General features: G+C 49.1%; 1 protein-coding gene across 3 annotated transcripts in view; it reads right to left on the reverse strand.

The window, feature by feature from the left end:
• The window catches only part of Nav2 (neuron navigator 2), a 368,060-nt gene that overhangs the window by 38,683 nt on the left and 308,536 nt on the right, over positions 1-20,841 (reverse strand). For 2 of the 3 annotated variants that reach the window (XM_032893546.1, XM_032893545.1), the window contains exons 15-24: positions 18,512-18,970; positions 17,576-17,641; positions 16,209-16,253; positions 13,341-13,501; positions 11,740-11,928; positions 6,764-6,816; positions 5,847-5,870; positions 5,663-5,737; positions 510-593; positions 26-137 (exon numbers count right to left, since the gene is read on the reverse strand). In XM_032893546.1, the coding sequence (XP_032749437.1) occupies positions 26-137; positions 510-593; positions 5,663-5,737; positions 5,847-5,870; positions 6,764-6,816; positions 11,740-11,928; positions 13,341-13,501; positions 16,209-16,253; positions 17,576-17,641; positions 18,512-18,970 (1,268 nt within the window). Of the gene's footprint in view, positions 1-25; positions 138-509; positions 594-5,662; positions 5,738-5,846; positions 5,871-6,763; positions 6,817-10,722; positions 10,732-11,181; positions 11,272-11,739; positions 11,929-13,340; positions 13,502-16,208; positions 16,254-17,575; positions 17,642-18,511; positions 18,971-20,841 lie in introns of all 3 variants that reach the window. The other variant, XM_032893544.1, reaches the window with a different exon arrangement.

The raw sequence follows: 20,841 nt of genomic DNA on the forward strand, positions 1-20,841 counted from the left end.
AGGGCAGCAGGCAGTCTGTTCTTACCTTTGCAGTTGAGCTCTGGTGTGTTAATTACTCCATTAATGGCAGCCTGGGCAGCTGCATTCTGTTTCTTTAGCAGCTCGATGGTTTTTCTTAACTCATTCAGTTCTGAATCCTGAAGGTGAGAAAGATATAACAGGTACATCCCAAAGAAGCTCCATTCAACTTTGAGGCCAAGGACAGAGCAGGGCAGTGACAAAGGAGTGTCACAGATTTGCCTCACACATAGATCTGAATGCAGTTGTAAGGACATCGGGAGCAAATAAAAAGAGGGGCTAAGACCACTAGATCCATAGGAGACTCCAGGACCAACACTTGGTTCATCTACACTATATTTTACCTAATGGACCTACTTTTGACATTCAAACCCTAGTTTTGCATGTCCCAAACTAGTCTAAGACATACACTAAAATCTGCATCTTTATCTGAAATGAGAGAGAGAGAGAGAGAGAGAGAGAGAGAGCGCAAATGGCACCCCCAGTCTTACCTTCTGCTCGGCAGTCATAGTTAAACTCTGCAGCCTGATGGTCATGTTTCCCAGACTCTGCTCAAAGGCTGCCACAAGGTGAGCCTAGAGGGGAAGATGAGGCCTCAGTGACATCATCTTGCAAGGCCAGAGTACCCAAGGGGGAGTGGGTTCTCAAGATAGAAAGCTATCAGAGCCCCTTCATGTGGCCTGTACAGGTTCAGCCTCCTTGTACCTCTCTGGGATTGTTTAATCTAGCCTTGCCCTTGCTCAAATACTTCTTTCTCAAGCATTCTTCCTCCCTGTGTGACACCATTTCCCTGCCCATTCCTTGCCTAGTTTTTATGTGTCTGTGACTAGTTTTATATTGTTACCTGTTATTGTGACCAGTCTGGGTCTGTCCTTTCCCTCTCACAAGCCCACTGTACTCAGTACTTTGAGGTTGTCATTCAAAAAACATGGGGTCTGTGACTGCCAGTTATGGCTGACTCCATAGCACACTGCAGTAGGATCTGCTATTCACCAATCACAAGTCCATAACACAGGCTTGTGGGAAGCAGGGTTATAGAAATGAACGGACAAAGTGGCTGGCTTATTTTCCTTGTTATAATCCTCATTAATAAAAAGCCACTGAGAGGCCCATCTGCTCCCTCCATGAAAAAAAACTCTTTCCCAGCCCCCCACAGCCCCCCCAGGGAGACACTTGCCCCCCAGGCTCCTGCACACTTTGATACACTCTTGTTAGAACAAGACACCAGATGCAACATCTTATAGAAGGCTCGGAAAGTTTCAAAAGGAGCCTGTTATAATTAGACTATGCATCCAATCTTCAGACGCTACAATGTAACAATATAAAACTATGTATGCTGGGTTGGGTGGACAGCCTAGCTGTTAAGAGCGTTCCTTCTACCCTGTGGGGTTTTAGATCAAATGGGAATACGCACACAAAGCATGCCGGCCAGAGCATGCTTTTACCCCGAGCTACCTTTCGGCCTGATACCTATTTCTTATTCTTGCTTTCTGTTTTCTCCTTTAAAAGATTTTTATTTTATGTGCATGAGTATTTTGTCAGCATGTATGCAAGTATACTGTGTGCATGCAAGTATTTGAGGAAGCTAGAAGAAGATGTCAGATCCCCCTGGAGCTGAAGAGTTTGTAAGCCATTGTTGGTCTTGGGAACTGAACTCAGATCCTTTTCATAGGAGCAGAGGACTTTTCTCAGCACCTAAGTCAAGTGGTTCACAACCACCTGTAACTCCAGTTCCAGTGTATCCAATGCTCTTTGCTGGCCTCAGTGGGTGCCTGAATACCCTGGAGCAAACACACACATACATAAAAATAAAACATAGATAAACCTCTTTTAAAAACAAAACAATAGTTAGGCATGCTGGTACCTGCTTTTAATCCTAGTACTTGGAAGACAGAGGCAGGAAGATCTCTGTTGAGTTTGAGGCCAGCCTGGTCTACATAGTGAGATCCAGTCCAACCAGGACCACATAAAGACAACAGACAAACAAACAAAAAACAAACAAGCAAAAACAAACAAAAACCAATGTATATCTTAGAATTGAGAAATGTGGTGTTTCTTGGCGATTCTAGGGTCAAGGTTAAAAAGTGAGTGAGTGTGCTGATGCTAAGCTTGTTTGTACTTGGAGAATAATGAACACATGATGTGTCTTTGCTTATATACTCAACTGCTGGTCGAATGGGAAGTCCGGAAAACGCCATTAAAACCAAATTTAAGGGACTGGAAAGATGGCTCAGCTGTTAAGAGCACTTGCTGCTCTCACAGTGACCCAGGTCACTGCTCTTGCAGAGCTGGGAAGGACCAGCAGGGATGCTAGAGAGGAGTCTAGAAAGAATTGAGTCTTGATGACACTGTAAAAACCCAAAGGAAAAGGTGACCAGTGTCTCCCACAGAAGGATAAGTGTGGGACAGCAGGTGGGCAGGGCTGTGGAGTGGGCCTGGATCTCAACCTAAAAGGAAACTTCAGTGACTCAACTTCATCAAGATAAGCTGGTATGGGCTAAGAGAAGCTAATGCTAGGACCACCTGTTGTTGTCACAGAGCAGGGTCAGCGTCACATCAAGATTACATGGACGGCTTCTTTTTTATTATACTCTCTACTTATCTGAAATGGAAAAATATGTCTGTACTTTATTATACCTTGACCTAAGGGGAAAATCTTTTATCTATCTATCTATCTATCTATCTATCTATCTATCTATCTATCTATCTGTCATCTATCATCAGGGTCTCTCATTCTTCCCCAGGCTGGCATGTCAGTCACTATATAGCCTACATAGCCAGGAACTAGTGGCTGCAGCTTCTCTTGGATTGGGATTATAGACATGGGTCACTATACCTACTGAAGTCAATCAACTCAAGATGACCCAGTGAATGGTGCTGTCCTCACCCAGAAGAGGAAGGTAAGAGGCTTGATGACTTGCATTCATCTTCAATCCTCATTTGACTGTCACCCAAGATCCCAGTGTGATCGCTCTTCAGTTTTGTGAACCCACAAACACTGCAACTTACTCAAACTGTGAACGTGTGTTTGCAAGCTCAAAGAGCAACCGCTTAGGCTCTGAAGGGTCAGAGATCCAGTTCTGCTGGCAAGCGAAAGGGTTGCTTTTGTGTCCTCAGAACAGCTATAAAAACACGGAGGTGGAGGGGTGGGGGAGGTAGGGAGTTGGTGGTGGCTGCGCCTAGCAGAGCTGCACAACACATACAACGGCCAAGTGCCATTCTCACATTCCCAGGGAAAACAAATGGAGAGCTATAAAAACACCAGCTAGGGCAGCTCTGAGTAGCTTGTCCTAGGAAAACAAACACAGCTTGGTCTCCAAGAAAGATGGCAGATAATAAAACGCGAGCAGCTGAGGTGGAGTACAGTGTGTGGTAAGAGTAAGCATTTACTTTAAAATAAAGCTGGACTCAGCAACTTTTGTGAGGTGCAACACTTTTGGAATAATGTAAGGGGCCATGCTCCAATTCTAGCACAGAGAGTAGAACACCACAGGCCAACCCAGGGCTCCTGGTGGCAGATCAGACAGGGATCAACCCAAGGTCACTGAGAAACGACTTGTACTTGTTATTGAGTCAAGGTCAGCAACTAATGACTGTTGCAAATCATGAGGCATTTCCTGGGAGAAGGGGGGTGACCTCCTAAAGTTGCATTCAGTTCTGGACTCAAGTGCATACATTCAGTTTTCCACTTAGAGAATCCATTCAGGATCTAAGTCTGAGAATTCAGGTCTGAGATTGTTTTTCATGATTTCTTAAATTTTGTGTGTGTGTGTGTGTGTGTGTGTGTGTGTGTGTGTGTGTTTGTGTGTGTGTGCACGCGTGCGCCACATTTAAGTGTGGGTGCCTAAAGAGGCCAGAAGAGGGCATCAGATCTGGAGCTGTAGTTATAGGTAGCTGTGAGCTATTTAATAGGGATGCAGGGAAGCTAGCTTGGGTCCTCTGGAAGAATAGGAAATGCTGCTAACTGCTGAGCCATCCCTCCAGTCCTCCAGCAACCTTTTGATAGCAATACTGATGATGGGCTGGGTGAAGAAAAGGACTGCAAAGCACATAGTGGCCTGGCGTGCTGAGGTTTTAGGAAAACAGTCAGGTTTCAAGCGACATACAAGAGCTTGGGAGACTGAGGAACGATGAAGGCGTTTACACTTCCTGGGCTTGTAATTAAGAGCGACTCATGCTTCATGTGCAGATTTAAAAGAGCCACACTTCCTGGAGTCAGTCAGGCTCAAGCAGGAATTAGCAGGGCAAAAACTCCAGGTAAATGACTACTCTGGAGCTTTGACTCACTCTCCTGGTCAAAGGAGTACAGCCTTTGAAGTGGCTTCCATTGTTAATATGTAGCGGGGTGGCACGGTGAGCTCCCTCAGCCTCTGCCAACACCACCACATGCTCTGGTTCTCTGCTCTGTGCTGCTCCGTGGCTGCATTGTGAGCTCCCTGGCAGGAAGTCTGGCCTTGCAGCCACCCAGCACCTCCCAAAACCTCGGGTTTTGTCTTCTGAGTCTCGTGTTCTATGGCTCACAGCCACAGTGGGGCCCCTCTGTGGGCCTCCCAGATAGGGCTGAGAGACTCTTGCCCCTCTCTCTGTTCCAATTGGTCCAAATAGCAAGGTCAGCTTCCATATCGACAGGGTTCGTCTAAAGGTCCCAAAGCCCCCTCTAAAAGCTCAGACTTGCAGAGCTCACTCATGAGTCCCTAGCGTTGCCTCTATATGCTCTTTCCACGGTTCTGTACTCACTCCTGGCCACAGGTACTAACTGTTTTGTTTTGATTAGGATGGGCCCCTTCTCCTAATGTCTGGAGTTACTTCCTCTGGGAAATCCTTCCTGATTCCCCACTACATGCTACCAAGACTTAGCTTGGTGCTCTGTATTTTCCTCCCCATTACTGCGAGAGTGATCATGACCCAGGGAAGCTGCTCATTTTGCCTCCCCTCCGCTCCAGAGGTGGCAGCAATTCTACCTGCCTTACTGTTGGATTCACAGCCCAGTGTTGCTGGCACCAGAAAACATGGCCAGAGAGACCATGTTGCCAGAGGTTGGCAGTGCTGAGCATTGTGCATGATGTAATTATAGGGCACTGGCTGTTTATCATGAAGCCATAGAAGTCTTGCTTCCCCTGAGTTCCCCTGTGTTCTCACCTCCCTTAAGACCGCAGTCTTCAGGAAGAGGAAGAAAAACAAATTAATTTTTAAAGGATGGCAAGCCTTGGTCACCTCGCAACATAGCGCAGGGAGACGATGATCATCCCACCGCACAGATGAGTAAAGGCAGACTCCAGAGTTACTCAGCTTGTCCCACGCCATACTGCTAGCACCTGACCTAACACCAGTGCCCACAGGGCTAAAGCATATGTCCTTGTGAGCCCACGTAGTTACTTCTTGAACGTCCAGAGACCAAGGGCCTCAAGGCAAGGCTCAGAAAGCAGATGGCTACTTCCTGTCCCATCTCCAGCTTCTACTCTGTCCTGTCCCATCCCTGGCTCTCACTCAGTCCTGTCTCCTGCACCCACGCTGTCTTGTCCCTGGCTCCTACTATGCATGCACGTGCACGCGTGCATGCGTGCGTGCGTATGTGTGTGTGTGTGTGTGTGTGTACACATGTGTGTACACATGTGTGCATGTGTTCTCTGGAATCTGCACTCACATTTGCAGTCAGCTGGGTGGTCAGCGCAGACACCTTTTCCTGGGAGGCATCCAGCTCTCGCCGCAGCTTTCGAATCTACAGAAATAGACACAGGGTTACCTGCTTGGGGAGTCCATTTCCAGACTGGGCAGCATGTGATCAACACTGAAAATGAAAATGAGTCTGACCCTATACTGTTCCTTACCTCTGACTGGCATTTTTCTTCTGGCTGTAAATAAAACATAAAGGGCATTAGAACAGCAAAGGGGAAAGAGCCGTGTAGCCCAGCAGATAGGATCATGTGTGATCGTGGAGGCCAGGAGAGGACACTGGCTTTCCTGAAACGATAGCTACCCATCTGATTGTGAGTTACCATGTGGGGATCGAACCCAGGTCCTCTGGGAGAGCAGCCAATGCTCGTGACCCTGAGCCATTTCTCCAGCCCCTTAGGTTATTTTTATCATTTTAAAGCATGTGTAGGTGTGCACACGCATGTCAGTGCAGGTGCTCTTCTAGTCCAGGGGCATGGGATCCTCTGGAGCAGGAGTCGCAGGAGGTTGAGAGGCTGACATGGGCACTGGGAACCAAAGTTATGTCCTCTGGAAGAGCAACGAGTACTTTTGACTCCTGAGCCATCTATCCAGCTCCTGAAATCTAGAATTTTGATTGCCTCTTTTCTGGTATAATTCTTTAATATGGGACAATTAAATCCACCCATCAGAAAGTGCAAATATGAGAGCCTAGTACTCTAATAAATTAGGAAGAATGATGTATGTTCTGACTGTTTAGGGGACGAGGAGCCACGGGCCTCCACGTGAATATGTAGATGTAAGGTGGTGTTACATATGTATGTGTGTACTCATCTTTTACATGGGGGGCTGGGGATCAGAACTTGGGTCCTCCTGCTTGTGCGGCAAGCCCTTCACCCACGGAGCCTTCTCCCCAGTCCCGAGGGGGAGGTGATAACAGTTGTTTGTGAATTTCAGATCTTTTTCTCCCAGGAGCTGATCCTTTCGTAATGGGAACACTGTCTACAGGCAGAATGCTTATAATTAAGCTTGATGACACTTGACAACATGTGTGAGCGACAAGCGCGGTCACTCATCGTTGTTTTAGACTCACCGTAGAGTAGATGGAGGATGTGCTGGAAACCAAGGACAGGGAGGATCCATGAACTGTTGGGAGTAAATAAACAGGGGTCAAAGGCTAAGCTTGCTGCTGTGAAGGAGAAGAGAGCGGGGAGGAGGCAAGCAGCGATTCAGGACACCACTGGCTCAGCCTGGCTGCCACTGTCATCTTGGCTCAAGACTTCCTGGATTGGGCACAGGGCAACGCCGAATATGAAATAATCCATTAAGGAAGTCATTTAGAAAAAAATAATACCACATTTTCTTTAACTAGCAAAATAACGTATGATTTTGGGGTCATGTAACCAAATGTTCACACCGCCGAAGGTTCAAATGCAGGGCAATGTGATTGTGGAGATTCTAACTACGCTCTTCAGGGCCAGCTTGTGCCTGCTTGGGACCACGCCCGCTCTTGTCCCGCGCACTCTTCCGTGTTGACTGTGTGACAAAGCTGTCGTATTTCATACCCTGCTAGATGCTCAGAGATAAGTGTTTTGAATATAAGAGTCTTTGGTCACAATAAACTCAGACAGCTTTGCGGCCGAGTGTTAGCAACCTTTCAGCTCAAGTGTGGAGCTGTACGTATTTGTACAATGTCTGCAAGAGATGAGCAAGGGTGTTCTCCTTCTTTTTGTGTAGCCAGAGGCTCTGACTCAGAGCCCTTCTCGTGGACTCTTAGCATCCCCTCCCATCTCCAGCTAGAGCTTTTCTATTATCTGCTCTCGCTTTGAAGCACGTTCTTTTCCAGGCCTGGGTACCCAAGCTGCTTCTCTTTCAGGGGACCTGACTCTTATTTTCTCAGCTACCTCTTGGTGACTTGTCTGGAAGACAGAACTAACCTTGTGTTGACATGGCAGGGGTCTTAAGTAGACACAACTTTTCTGACCAGAGATGGAAGGCTTTATGTCCCTACAACCCACCAGAATACTCATGATCGAGGAAGGCGGGGCAGGGGCCATTTCTCTATCTGCTGCTAAGTTTACCTGCTGGCCCAGCAGCACGCTCCGCCTCGCTTAGCATCTAGTAGAAGCTGTCAGCCAGCAAGATATTGAGTAGACAGTTCTGTCTGGCGCTTGGGAACCTGCCCATGGCATCTCTACTAAACCTCCCTGGACCTCCTTTTGTGGGTTCCTCTCACACATGTCTATCCTACACTTCTTTCCTGGTGCTTGTATGGTGCTTGCCTGCCTCTGAGGCTCTGCCAGGGCAGCAAGGTGTGTCAAGATCCGACCTGCTCGAGTCCAGCACAGTCCTGAGCTCCTTTCTCCTCTCTCTAGACGTACCTACCTATGCCTCTGAGGCTGGGGCCCCCACCAGAATTCACATCCACCCTCCCAGGTCATGCCAGGTTCTAGAGCTACTCCCTGTTTTTCTACCAAGCATGACTAACCTGACTCACACCCCATAAAAGACAGTTTAAGGTGTTAATAGCCAATAATGGCTTTCTGTGCTAACATGTCCACCGGTTCAGAAGTCCCAAGGCACGTAAGCATGACACAGACTGCAGTGGACGGAGTGGCTGAGAGGCCTGTTGGTGAAAGAGACAAGGGTCTCATGGAGCCAACTCCAGCCGCACTGACAGGGCTGGCTCAGAGGCCTAAGCAGGGCAGCATACGGACTCTGGCTGCTGCTTTGACTCTAACTTTGCCATCTCAGACCTATCAGATTCCCGGCAGTCAGGACCAGCTTAGGGACCCAGGCAGAGGAGGCACATCTGGCAGGCTTCAGGTGGAGGTTATTACTTTCTCTGTAACTAATGCCTCTCCCTTGGAAATCAGCAATAGCAAAGTTAGGATACATAGGGACAGCCTCCTGGACTATCCGAGCCCACACAAACCTGAATATGGTTTGCCTGAACCGCTCTGGCTGGCCAGCCTTTAATAGGAGAATCAGAGCCTGGAGAGATGGGAATGGATCCTCATGGACCATGAGGAGTTCAGTTCCAAAACCTCTAAAGCATGAAGGTGATTCTCATTATACCTCCAGGATTCTACAACTGGACTGACAGACACCATCTAAGTCTGAAATCAAATGACATGACTTGCTTAAGGCTACACAGCAGTTCAGGTGCTGCTGACCGGAAGTCTGGACACAACTCCACTCTCCAGTAACCAGATCTGCTAGGTTTTTGTTCTTTACTTTAAAAATCCTTTGGGTGAGCTGGCCAGATAGCTTAGTAGGTAAGGATGTTTGCTACCAAGCTTGACTGAGTTCTCTCCCCAGGACCCATACGACGGAAGAAGAGAACCAGTTCCTAAAAGTTATCCTCTGACCTCCATGTGTATAGCATAGCACACACAACAGACAAATGTAATTTTAAAGTTAAATCTTAAGAAGAGGGCTGGAGAGATGGCTCAGTGGTTAAGAGCTCCAACTGCTCTTCCAGAGGTCCTGAGTTCAAATCCCAGCAACCACATGGTGGCTCACAACCATCTGTAATGGGATCTGATGCCCTCTTCTGGTGTGTCTGAAGACAGCTGCAGCGTACTTATATATAATAAATAAAATAAATCTTTAAAAAAAAATCTTAAGAAGAACTTTTGGTGTGTTTTAAGATGCTTTTCTAATCCCTTAGGTAATGTTCCTAGAGGTGTTAAGATCCAGGACTGTGAGGCACCATATGTGGGTGCTAAGTATTGATCTCCAATCTGTCTGCAACAGCGGTACATGCTTTGAACTGCTCTTAACCCCTGGGCCATCTCTCCGGCCCCAACACCCATTTAAAGACATCTCCAGCAGCTCTTAAGTGTTCCTGTATCAAAGGTGGCTTTGAGATTACATCAAGTCTATGGTAATGAATTTTTCTGAAATACGTCATAAGGCTGCGCCTGAGACATGCTGCGCCTGCTCTACCTGGTTACAACTCCCATCGCCTTCAGTGTGGAAAGCACTCATTAAACAGCACCATCTCACAAACACCTGTGCTAATTTTCCCTCAGCACCAATCCTGCCTCACAGCAAGGAATAAACATTTCCAGGAGGTTTTACCTGGTCAGGTATGAGGTCTGACTTCCCCCTAATTTCTCCCGTAACACTGGTAACTTGTAAATTCAAAATGAAAAGAAAAAATGTATACGCAAAGGAATTAAAAACCTCTAGTTACACAATCCCTATTCCCCGTCTCCTGTACAACAAACAGCCTTACAAGGAATAAACCCAATCTGATCGGCAAAGTTCCCAAAGATGAAGCGGCCACATCTCCATGGTGCCGTGTAACAACCTCCCTCCCACAGTTCTAACCGTGCCTTGGCAATTCGGCTCGGAGTTATCATGACTCACGTGATTACCAAAGTTGAGGCGATGCTTGTAGCTGGGCCAGGCCTACTTTTCATCTGATGGCTCTGCAAATCAGGCTGCCTGATTCCAGAAGGACTGCCTAAGAGCTAGCGGAGGGTGAGTCTGCTATGGTTCCTGGCCTTTGTGGGACCGTGTATACTTGTCAGGACAAGTTTCAGTACCATTTCATGATTCCCTCGGGCGTACGCATGACAGATGACAAGGAGAGCACAGGACAGACTCCACATGGGAGTTGTCCTCAGACAGAGGGAGACACATTGCAGCTATTCTTGACCAATCATGGGCTAGGGAGAGCTTACGACAAACTTCCTCCTCCCTCGCCGTAGGGCAGGTATGTGCCACACTGTGCTGCTCAAAGCCATTGCAACGCCATTTTCCAGCCCTTCTAACAAAGTGCCCTCAGTCACCCAGGCTCCTCTCCTCCTTAGTCCTCCAGGCCGGCAGTTTCCATAAAAGGGATTACGAGTTTGCTCTCTCTGCTCAGGGCTGCTGGGGACATAAATCCGGGGAAGAGCCCCAAGTCACCATGATTAGCCAAGATGTGCCTGCTCTGTCCCAAAAGTCCTTTAAGCTTTTCTTAGAAGGAAAACCAAGAAGCAGAAGTACGTCTCTTGTATTCCCTTCCTTATTCTTTGGGGTTTCCTATTGCGAGCACACTGAGCCTATCTCCCACCTTTTTTTACAGGGACTGGGAGCTGAGGGTGTCACCTATGACTCACTCCTACGCTCTGTCCTGATATTAGCAAAATGGTTCCAACAGAGACAAAGCCCCACTGGGCTCCACCAGCTCATGAATCCTCATCCTGAGCTTGGACATTGTGCCTACAGTCTACAACGCACGACAGCTAACAGTTAGCAAAGAGCTAACATTTACATGTATTACCTCTGGATTCCTACAGCTCCGTGAGCCCAATGTTATTACTTTCATTTTTACAGTGAAAAGGGGAGACAAAAAGGTGAAGCATCTGGCCTAAGCCCTGGCACCCAAGGTGGGGTTGGGGAGCTGGGGTTCGTCCTTGATCAGCTCACCTCCCCTTCCTTTATTACTTGTTGCTCAGCCCGCCTCCGGCCTCCCACAAGCCCAGCATTTGGAGAATGGGGCTCCTCTGAGGCAACGTCTCGGGTGAAGGAGCGGAGGGCGAGAGAAACGAAGTGAGTTATGAAGACAGCTGACAAAGCCACCCGTAGAACTTTCCTTCCATAATTCTGATTAAAGGGAGCAAAGCTGTAAATGTCTGTGGTTGGCAGCCCAAGAAGGAAAAGGGCGAAAACTGAGAATCCCTATCTTTAGATGAGCTGGGAAATACTGGATGGGAACAGGGTTGCCTGCTCCCGAAGCTGCAGGGCACAGGGAGATGAACCCAGTGCGGTCTCCGCCAACAGAGTGAGCCAGCAGTTGGGCTTGAAGATGGATATGCATGCCAAGGAGTTATGGCCCAAGGCCAGGAGAGGAGCCTCGGGCAGAGCTCAGTCAATGCTGAGGGTCCGCAATAGCTGCAGAGTTCCTCCTCCCTCAGCATCCTGAAAGGTTACCTAAGGGTCAGATCCTCCTAGTGAGAGCCCCTCATCCCTACTCCAGAGGCAAGGAAAGAGTTGTAGTGGCCAGAGGAGGGGGCCCCATCAATCGTGCCAGGCCAGGAGACCTAGTAGATGGCAAATTCCTTCGTCCCTTACCTTCCTCAAACCCATCCCGGAAGGAGCCCGATCGACTCATCGTTCGGCTCTTCTCGTCCAGAGACATGGAGCTGTTCCGGAAGCGGCTGTCGGTATAGGGGTCATACTGGCCGTCCGCATTGGACAGGCTGTGGGTCCTCAGCATCGTCGGGTTGGACAAGCTCATCTGGGTGACGGCGGTGGGACTCGCTGGAACCATAGGAGCGGAATGAGATGCTGGATATCCATACCCGCCACCCCCGTTTGAATCCCAGACGGGTATCAGGGAGAGGCCGCTTATCACCGGCAGCGTGTGTGCCTGCCAACTGCACTCCCCTGTCTATTTCTAAGAGGTAGTCGCATCAGCGTTCGAGTTACAAGCTTAGAGCTAAAAATATGGGAGGGAAGGCGGGTCAGTTCCAAAGCAAGGCTCAGGGCCTCACGTTCCAACTTGGCACGTTCAGGCAGGCCAGTGTCACCTTCCAGGCATGAGCTAATTACTCCCCGGGTTCATCTGAAACAATTCTCTATAAAAGCCAAAAGCCCAAAATAGTCCAAATAGGCTTTTGATCAGATAGGAGGCATCTGAGCATGACAAGAGCCTCTTGCTGCAAAGAGTTATGGCTGGGAAAGAACACTACAGACGCAGGTCTCCCAGCTCCGATGGGAATCACCTCCCAAGAGCATGCAAACAGGCACACTTCCCTGAGCTAAGCTGAGCTTTCTCATCAAAAGCCCTGCCCGTGTCAGCCAGGCACGCCATATCGGGAGGTACACATTTAATAAAGAGCAAAATTACATGACCGTGATGACAAGATGCGGGCATCCCTTAGACTGGATGGGAAGTCTAGAACATTCGGAAAAGCCTGTTCTGAACAGTGAGAGCAAAAAGGTTTTCCTTCCACTGACCAGTCCTCAAATACCTACCTGCACTCCGTTACCTCAGGCTCTGCTGACAGAAGAAACACCGAACTCTTTCCTGTGACTAGAAACGGAACCTCTCCCACTGTTTGCCACCTTCGTCTGTCCGAGCTGCACCTATGTGTCTGTCTCTAACAGGGAATCCCTCAGCATTCCAGCAGGGGCTACCACAAACCCTTCTCCCCTCAGTGTGTCAGTCAAGGTTAGCGGCAGCCATTTCCAAGAACGTGTTCATCAAAACTTATTTCCGGCTTGATAAAGGAATGAGGGGTAGGCTGGGAAAAGGTCTTTCTTCACAGGTCTGAGAAACAGAATGTACCCTGAAGTAGTGGGCTGCTGTGGCTGCTGCTTACAATCTTACCATCCGCAGGAAAAAGACTACGTGGGTGTGTCTAACACTCAGATTTTATGACAAGAGGCTGTTATCTACAGAGTACAAATGAATTACAAAAATCTCCCCCACACAAATCTCATAATGTTTTAGGGTTGGCCTTTATCTGTGGCCATCCTAAGTCACATGTGGCCCAAGGGGCTGACTCCACTAAAGTACCCAGGACTTTGTGATTTCCTCTGTTTCCTTCACTGTGCGGCTAGGGGCTGAGCAAATGTTGAGAAGGATATGGCCACACGTCTCTTTCAAAGCACAAGATAACCTGTCCTGCAGAGTGGATCGGTGCGGCTCAGGACAAGTGGCGACTCACCAAGCTGAGAGAAGTTGAATCTTGTTCCAGAAGGAGAAGTGACACTAGAGCCAGAGGAAAAGGGGGAGTTGGTAGCCGTCTCCTGCAGACCTCCCGCTGAGTGGGACCGGAACCATTCTTTGGCGTCTTCCTGCGTGCGAAGCTGGGAGGTGGGTGTATACCTGGAGACAGAAACCAGGCTGGAATGAACAGCCCTTGTGAACATGCATTCCCCACAGCCGAAGAGGAGTGTGTACAAAGAAAGCTATATTTAAGATGGGGGGGAGAAAACTCAGATCACTACACGCCCTGAAACTTATGAAGTTTCTCAAAACTTTTTTTTTTCCCCTACTTGGCTGCATCTGGGGAAAATTATAATTCCTTTCAGCTTGCAGGGAACACCTAAAAGGGAGAAAGACAGGGAATGCTCAAAAGAGCAATCCCTGGGTGTGACTGGAACATGCTGGTTCATGACAGGGTCGCCTCAAAGCCCCCTCCTTGACAGGAAGAAGCAGTAAGAGGGGTTGTTGTTAGAGCTCTGAGGAAGTTTTAATGAGCTAAGTGCTGGCATCTGCACGCTGCAGAACCAGTGAACGGTCATGAATCACTGTGTGTTAGTGGGTGGCATTTGGAGAGACCTGGGGTGCTGGTGTTTACAGGAGCTGCTGCAGTTTTTGTGATTGGGGGGGTCTTGCATAGTCCAGGCTGATCTTGAACTTGCTATGATGACCTTCAACGTCTGATCCTCCCGTGCCAGTATTAGAGGCAGGATTAACCATGTGTACTTTATAAAATACGGGAGGTTGTGGTTGAACGCAGGGTTTTCTGCATGTTCCAGGAGCACTTTACCAACTGAGCCGCATCCCTAGCCCCTTTAACTGCTACAGTGTAGCGCCAACAGGTTTCATGAGAAGAACCACACACTGGTGTGTTGAATGTGGGGAATTCTTCAGAAGTCATGTGGTCCACCCCCTTCGGCATTCCCAAACTGGAAGATTTGCGGAGCATCTCTGATAGAGGAAGTACCTTTACAGCCATCATCTCACCCAGGCTTCAACTCAGACAGTAACACACCACAATGAATCCTGCTAAACGCTCTGGGAAAGTGGGGACCACAGAGCTGAGATTTTAACCCATGCCTGTCTGACTCCAAACTCCACATTCTTTCTACTCTTCCCACGGGCAGCACCTAGAACTTCTGTAGTGGCCCCCATTGCCAGGGGCTGATCAGCTACCCAATATGTATATGCTTCAGAAGCAAGCTAGACAGAAAACCAGTATGAATGAGAAGATGGCTTTCACTCTGTTGATGATTATACATCCTTGAAAGGCATATCGGGTGCCTGGAAATAGTTGTCACGTAACCCCGTTCTGAGTGTTTAGACGATCAATTTTAAATATCCAGGGCTACATAGCTTTAATAGATCTCCTACAGACATATACACAGCCTTTCAAAATGTAACTACTTAAAAGTTGGCTTTCTCTTTGGGTAACAGTGGGTTATGAATAGATCTTGGTTGGTGGAGTGCTTGCTGAGGGCACGGGAAGCCCTGGGATCAATGTGCACTGTTGGTACAAGCCTGCAATCCCAGCACTTTGAGAAGTAGAACCCGGAGGATCAAAAGTTCAAAGGTTGGGGTTGAGGATTTAGCTCAGTGGTAGAACGCCTGCCTAGAAAGTACAAGGCCCTGGGTTCGGTCCTCAGCTCCATTAAAAAAAAAAAAAAGTTCAAAGGTCATCTGCTACATGAGACTCAGTCTCAAAAACAGTGGATGATGGTGACATTAATCATTCGCATATCCAGCTGACACAAATATGAAAGGCCCCAGTGCAGAACTCTGCTGAGAGGCGTAAGGGAATGCCTTCTTGCGTTGATACCCACCTCATGTTAACAACGTTCGAAATGCTCTGGGCCTTGAGAGCCAAGGGTTATTAACTAGACGCACACAAGACAGCAACACGACATTTCACTTCATGAGAAAAAGACTTAATGCTTAATGCAGGGTGAAGCTGGGGCTACAGACAGCAAGGCTTTGAGAAGGCAGAACCGACAGAGGTCCACAGGGGCTGTGAGCAAACTGAAGCACCTCAGGCTGGAGACGTGATGACATGATTTGAGCAATGGTAACTTAGAGCATCCTGTTTCATCAAGATGGGCACCAACAAGCAGCGTAGGCCCAACTTACTACAGAATTGAAGACATTCTTCCCTGGGCTTTTTCTTTTTTTCGTTCCACCAATCATATGCACTTCGGGATGGGTAGCGATAGCTGACCCATTTGTTGATTAGGATATTAAGACAATTCTTCAGTGATGTTTTAAAGCCACAAAGTTATTTTTAAAGTGATTATTGCATCATCATCATCATCATCATCATCATCACTATTATTATTATTATTATTATTATTATTATTATTATTATTATTATTTGATGCTTGGGATTGAACCCATAACCTTATATAGCAGGCAAATGCTCTACCATGGAGCTGTATCTCCAGTCTAGACGCAGCTGGAGTTTTAAAATGAAGACAGCTAACGAAGCAGCATGCTCTAAGTCATGTCCCCCTTTGGAAGTGGCTGTGTGCACAGACAGTCATGAATGGCTCAGCACCCCTCGGGCTGGCCCGCCAGGAGCAGTCGCCGCCCCTAGCTCAGGAAGGCTGGTGGTGAGATGGCTCTGTCACATGAAGCTTCACAAAGCACAGACCCTGCTCAAGCAAGTAAGCCACAGATGGAGAGATGAGAATGAGAGGGCCTGTCATCCAAAAATCCAGCTGCCTTGGCCAAAGCAGGGACCCCAGCCGAGCCCAGCCCAGCAGCGATGAGAGAATGACACAGCCAAGCTCCACAGCCACAACAGATGGCATGGGTACAAGGAGGGGACAGATACCTGAGTCCTTTCTTAGGCAAAGTGTTCCTATCAAGGTGCGGGTCACTGTAGGAAAGTTAAAACAAAATCAAGAACTTCAGAGAAGCACAGAGGACTTGGGAGGAGGAGGACAAGAAGGCTGGGGAGGGGCACGAGGACCCCCCCAAGGGACAGGCTCCCACCACCAGCCAGGCATGCAGCACGTCCACGCAGCATACAAAAGAAACCTGGTCCTGTCTGCATCCGCGCCAGTGCATACTTTACCCCACATCACAAGGTGGCCTGAGTCGTGAACCCCAACTGTTCTTCCTTTTCCACAGGTTCAAAGCCAAGGCAGGGGCTATATCATCTAGGAGCATGGTCTATGCTGCCCCATGTCCCACCTGTGTACCTCCTCAGCTCCTCTCCCAAACCCTGCTGCCTCTGGCAAAGGTTTCAAGAAGGGGCAGAGACTCATCGGAGGGTTTCGAGAGGCAGCAGTCTGCATATTTGGAATTCATGAGTGATGAAGTAAATTCCAGGCCCCTCTCAATGTCTCCTTGTTCCTGCCTAGCAAGGGTGTAGCCAGGAGCTGAGCCCTGGGCAGGAGCCTGGGCATGTTGGAACTTGCTGGCTGATAGAGTCAAGGCATTTGAATGTCTAAAGTGCAAGGGGTTTAAAGGCTTGGTTTCTAAGTCTGACAGAAACAAAGTTTGTGCTGTGGATGGGGGGTGAAGGGGGTTTCCATTAATTTTTCTCCCCCTAAGCATGAGACAACATCTGCTTGTTATGTTTGGCCAAGCCACCACTCCTCCAGAAACTCAGGGTCAACTTGCATCTCTGAGGCCCACCCACGGCTGGGGGTGCAGACCCAGGCTTCTCAAGTTGTAAAAACCCCAACCCTCCAGGCACGCTGTAGCATTATCGTTGCAGAATATAGACACACACAACACGATGCTCAGAACAACACGGTGAGCCAGACTGCAGCAAAAGCGTTGAAGGGAGAAGAGCCAGCTGGGCCGGGAGGGGTGGGGTGCAGGGAAGAGACCGAGGTGAGGACCAGGCTGCACGGTGGGTGGCAGACAGTATCTGGAAGGGTAGGGAGGAAAAAGCAAGACTGGAGGCAGGAACATGCCACGCACACCAAGGGGGCGGGGGATGCCAGTGAGAGCTCCTGCAGCCCTGGGTGAACCGTGATGTTTGGGATGGCCACGCACTTGCTACCTTCCCCGGGCTTTAGCAGACAGTGGAGCAAGTCCTCACTGGCATGCCTGGCTATCAGCGTATACCAGAGCCACAGACACAAGCAGGAGCCTCGGGGCCAACAGCCTTGCACAGAACGACCGGCTTGACAACAAAACAGACAGGCGGAAGAGCCCAGAGGCTCAGGAGGCCTACAGTGTCATTACCTGTCCTGCTTCCTGGGCAGAGTACTTCTGCAGAACTTAGGGCTAGCAGCAGGGGAAGAGAGAGGGCTAGAGGTCCAGGCAAGTCGAAAACAAGAGAAGGAACATTAGATGGGAGGAAAAGGAACTGTTACACACAACGATCAGAACACTTTCCTCACTCCCAGCGCGGTCCCCAGTTTTGTTCCCCGTGTCTAGTCCAGAAACCAGACACACACCAAGACTGTAGCAGAATCAAAGCTCTTCGGACTCTGATAGGCTCTCATCTCTTATCACTGTGACTGGCAGGGTCACATGGCACTGAGCATCCCCAGCTGTTCCCAGGCCGCCTGTCCTGCTTGCTCAGTGACATGGGAAGAAGAAAGAAGTAGCTGAAGTTGGCAAGCCCTCAGCCATGGAAGGGCTTCCGATGCTGAATGTCATTTCAGACAGTAGCATGGATGTGCCCCGTCTAGTGGCTGCAAGCACCAAGATAAAGAGACAGCGGAGAGCAGTCCAGATGAACGCTCTCCTAAACTGACTTCCGCTGGCAAGGAACACTTATTAGAAAGACCAAAACCAAGCCGGGCATGGCGGTGCACACCTTCAGTGAGCACCTGGGTGAGCATCGAGGTTTGGGATGGCCCACGATGGCCCACGATGGCCCACTTGCCACCTTCCCCTGGGCTTTAGCAGACAGTGGAGCACATCCTCGCTGGCATGTCTGGCTATCAGTACTTGGGAGGCAGAACAGGCAGATCTCTGAGTTCGAGGCCAGCCTGGTCAAAAGGAAGAGTTCCGAGACAGGAAAATGAGGGAAGGGAAGGGAAGGGAAGGAGGGAGGGAGGGAGGGAGGAAGGAAGGAAGGAAGGAAGGAAGAGATCAAAACCTCCCAGGCAAAGTCGAAGTAGTTTTTAGATCCCTAACCTCCTGTCTGTCTAAGGAAGGTGCAGCACCAACCTTTCTGACAGTGTGGTCTTCACACTGCTGGTGCGGACAAAAGGCATCAAGGAGTCTTCCTTAGTGGAGGCGACTGGACCAGGGGAGGAGTTGTGACTCAAGCCCCCTCCGCTGCCGAGGGATATGTCAATAGACTCACAGCTGGTGTGCAGGCTGCTAACAGACTGGAAGCCCAAGCCATCCTTGCTCACTGCCGACGAGCTGGTACCCCAGGTGAGGCTGTTAGAAGGGCCTGAGTGGGCTGAGCTGGGGCTGGACGCTAGAGGAGACTGGTTGAGGTCCACGTTCTTACTGTAGAGAGGACTGCTGCTCCCACTGCTCAGGACACCACTGCCTGATGGGGACTCTAGGTTACCTTGCTGGGTCATAGTGGCATGAGGGTTGGAGATGACCACTGCGCTTTTCATGGTTTCGGCTGTGGCGATGGGGACTTGCTTGGTAGGCTTCCCACCAAAGAGTCTGCGAAGAGACAAAGGGTTGTGTGGAACAAATACCTGGGACCAAGGTGTGCAGAACTACTGAGGCAGAGGAGGCCGTGAGACCCTTGGAAAGGGCAGTGGTCTCTCCTGCAGACTCACTAGGGTCTCTAGAGGAAGGCTTGCGGTTAAGTGGGGCTGGATGCTGGTGCTTCCTAGGACCTCTTTCTAGCTCTAGGCAGCAGCTGGAACCCAGATCTAAGCCCAGGTAACAAGAAGGGTTTTCCACAGGCTTAGCCACACTCCCCCATGGTCTTGCTTCTCTCTTATTTCTCTAGCCCCTGCCCAGGAGTCTTCTAGAAAGAAGAGTTTCTTCTTTCTGTGATAGCATGTATGAAGCCTTGGGACTTAGTTTCTTTGGTCTCTCAGCACAGTACAAAGGATCAAGACCATGAGCCTACACTGGTGGGAACCCAGGAGAAATATGGACACAGGTATATGAGCAACAGAAAGGCAGGGTGCCAGAGAACATGTGTGAGCTAACACCACACACAGAAACATGCTGGGTCTGCAAGACATCAGACCAGGCACACCGGTACACATATCTCGTCTCTGAAACAGACACACAGAAGTGCCATGCCAGGCCATCTTCTGCTCCCTCCTACACATGTGACATCCGTACACGGAAGGCACAGGGCCCTTCGCTTTCATGGGCAGAGAGTTCTCTGGTGAAACCAGCTCCAAGCCAGAGGGTGAATACGAGGGCTTAATCCCATGCTCAAAATGAGGTGAAGGGAACAAGTCGCCCTGAAAACTGACAAGACTGTACATGTGGTGACAGGCAGATGGCCTTTCACCTTGCTGCCTGGAGTAATTGGAGTCTGACTTTGAAAGAGTCCTTCAAATCACAGTGTCTGTGAACCACGAGGGAGATGTATAACCCTCACTACAACATCTAACCGCAGAATCGGGGAGTGCTTTTTCCTGCTCTGAAATCTGGGCATTAGGAGGCCCGCACACTCTCGGCAGCTGTGCCTCCCTATTAATAGGCAACTCATTTGATGGCCAGGCTCTTTTCATCGCCAGCCAAGATGGGAACCCTTTTCGCCTCGCTTCCCAGCCCACGTACAAATCCACGGGCTCTGCTGTCTGGATGTTGGAATCGTTTGAAGGGAGTTACCCATCTCACTCCACCAAGGGCTTCTTGCCACACAATAAATGCACATTCAGACTAGCAGGGGAGTTAAGGAAAGAGTGTGTAAGGAGCCCATGTGTTGTTAAAGATTCCTGTACACTAGCTCGAGGGTCTAGCAAATGCCATTGTAGCCTCCAAAGGAAATCGGAAGACCACATTTCATTCTTATACTTGAGGTAAATAGCAGAGGAAAACTTCATTTACATGGTAGTGTGGGTGATAAAACAGCCAAGAACAGCCCAATAGAACCTTCCCCCTTAAAATAAAAGGTTACTGGAACCCTAATAATCAAGTCTAGACAGGGCACAGCACACAGATTCTTTCTACCTTGTGTGAACTCTTCTTCTGGAGTCTTCAGACATCCCTGCTCATCCTCACATATGAGTCCTGGGCCCCATTTCTATTTCCACAAACCTCATCCTGGGGTTTGTCATGACCCAGAAGGCAATGTGAGAGCTATACAACTGCCACTGAAAAATGGGTCAGTGGGGACTGGAGAGATGGCTCAGAGGGCAAGAGCACTGGCTGCTCTTCCAGGGGTCCTGAGTTCAATTCCCAGCAACCACATGGTGGCTCACAACCATCTGTAATGGGGTCTGATGCCCTCTTCTGGCCTGCAAGTGTACATGCTAGATCACTCACATACATTATAAACAAACAAACAAAATGTTCAAAACTGAGCCAGTGCCTGAGGTTGATGGCTCATGCCTTTAACCCAG

This window comes from Rattus rattus, chromosome 2, assembly GCF_011064425.1.
Source record: "Rattus rattus isolate New Zealand chromosome 2, Rrattus_CSIRO_v1, whole genome shotgun sequence".
Taxonomy (NCBI): domain Eukaryota; kingdom Metazoa; phylum Chordata; class Mammalia; order Rodentia; family Muridae; genus Rattus; species Rattus rattus.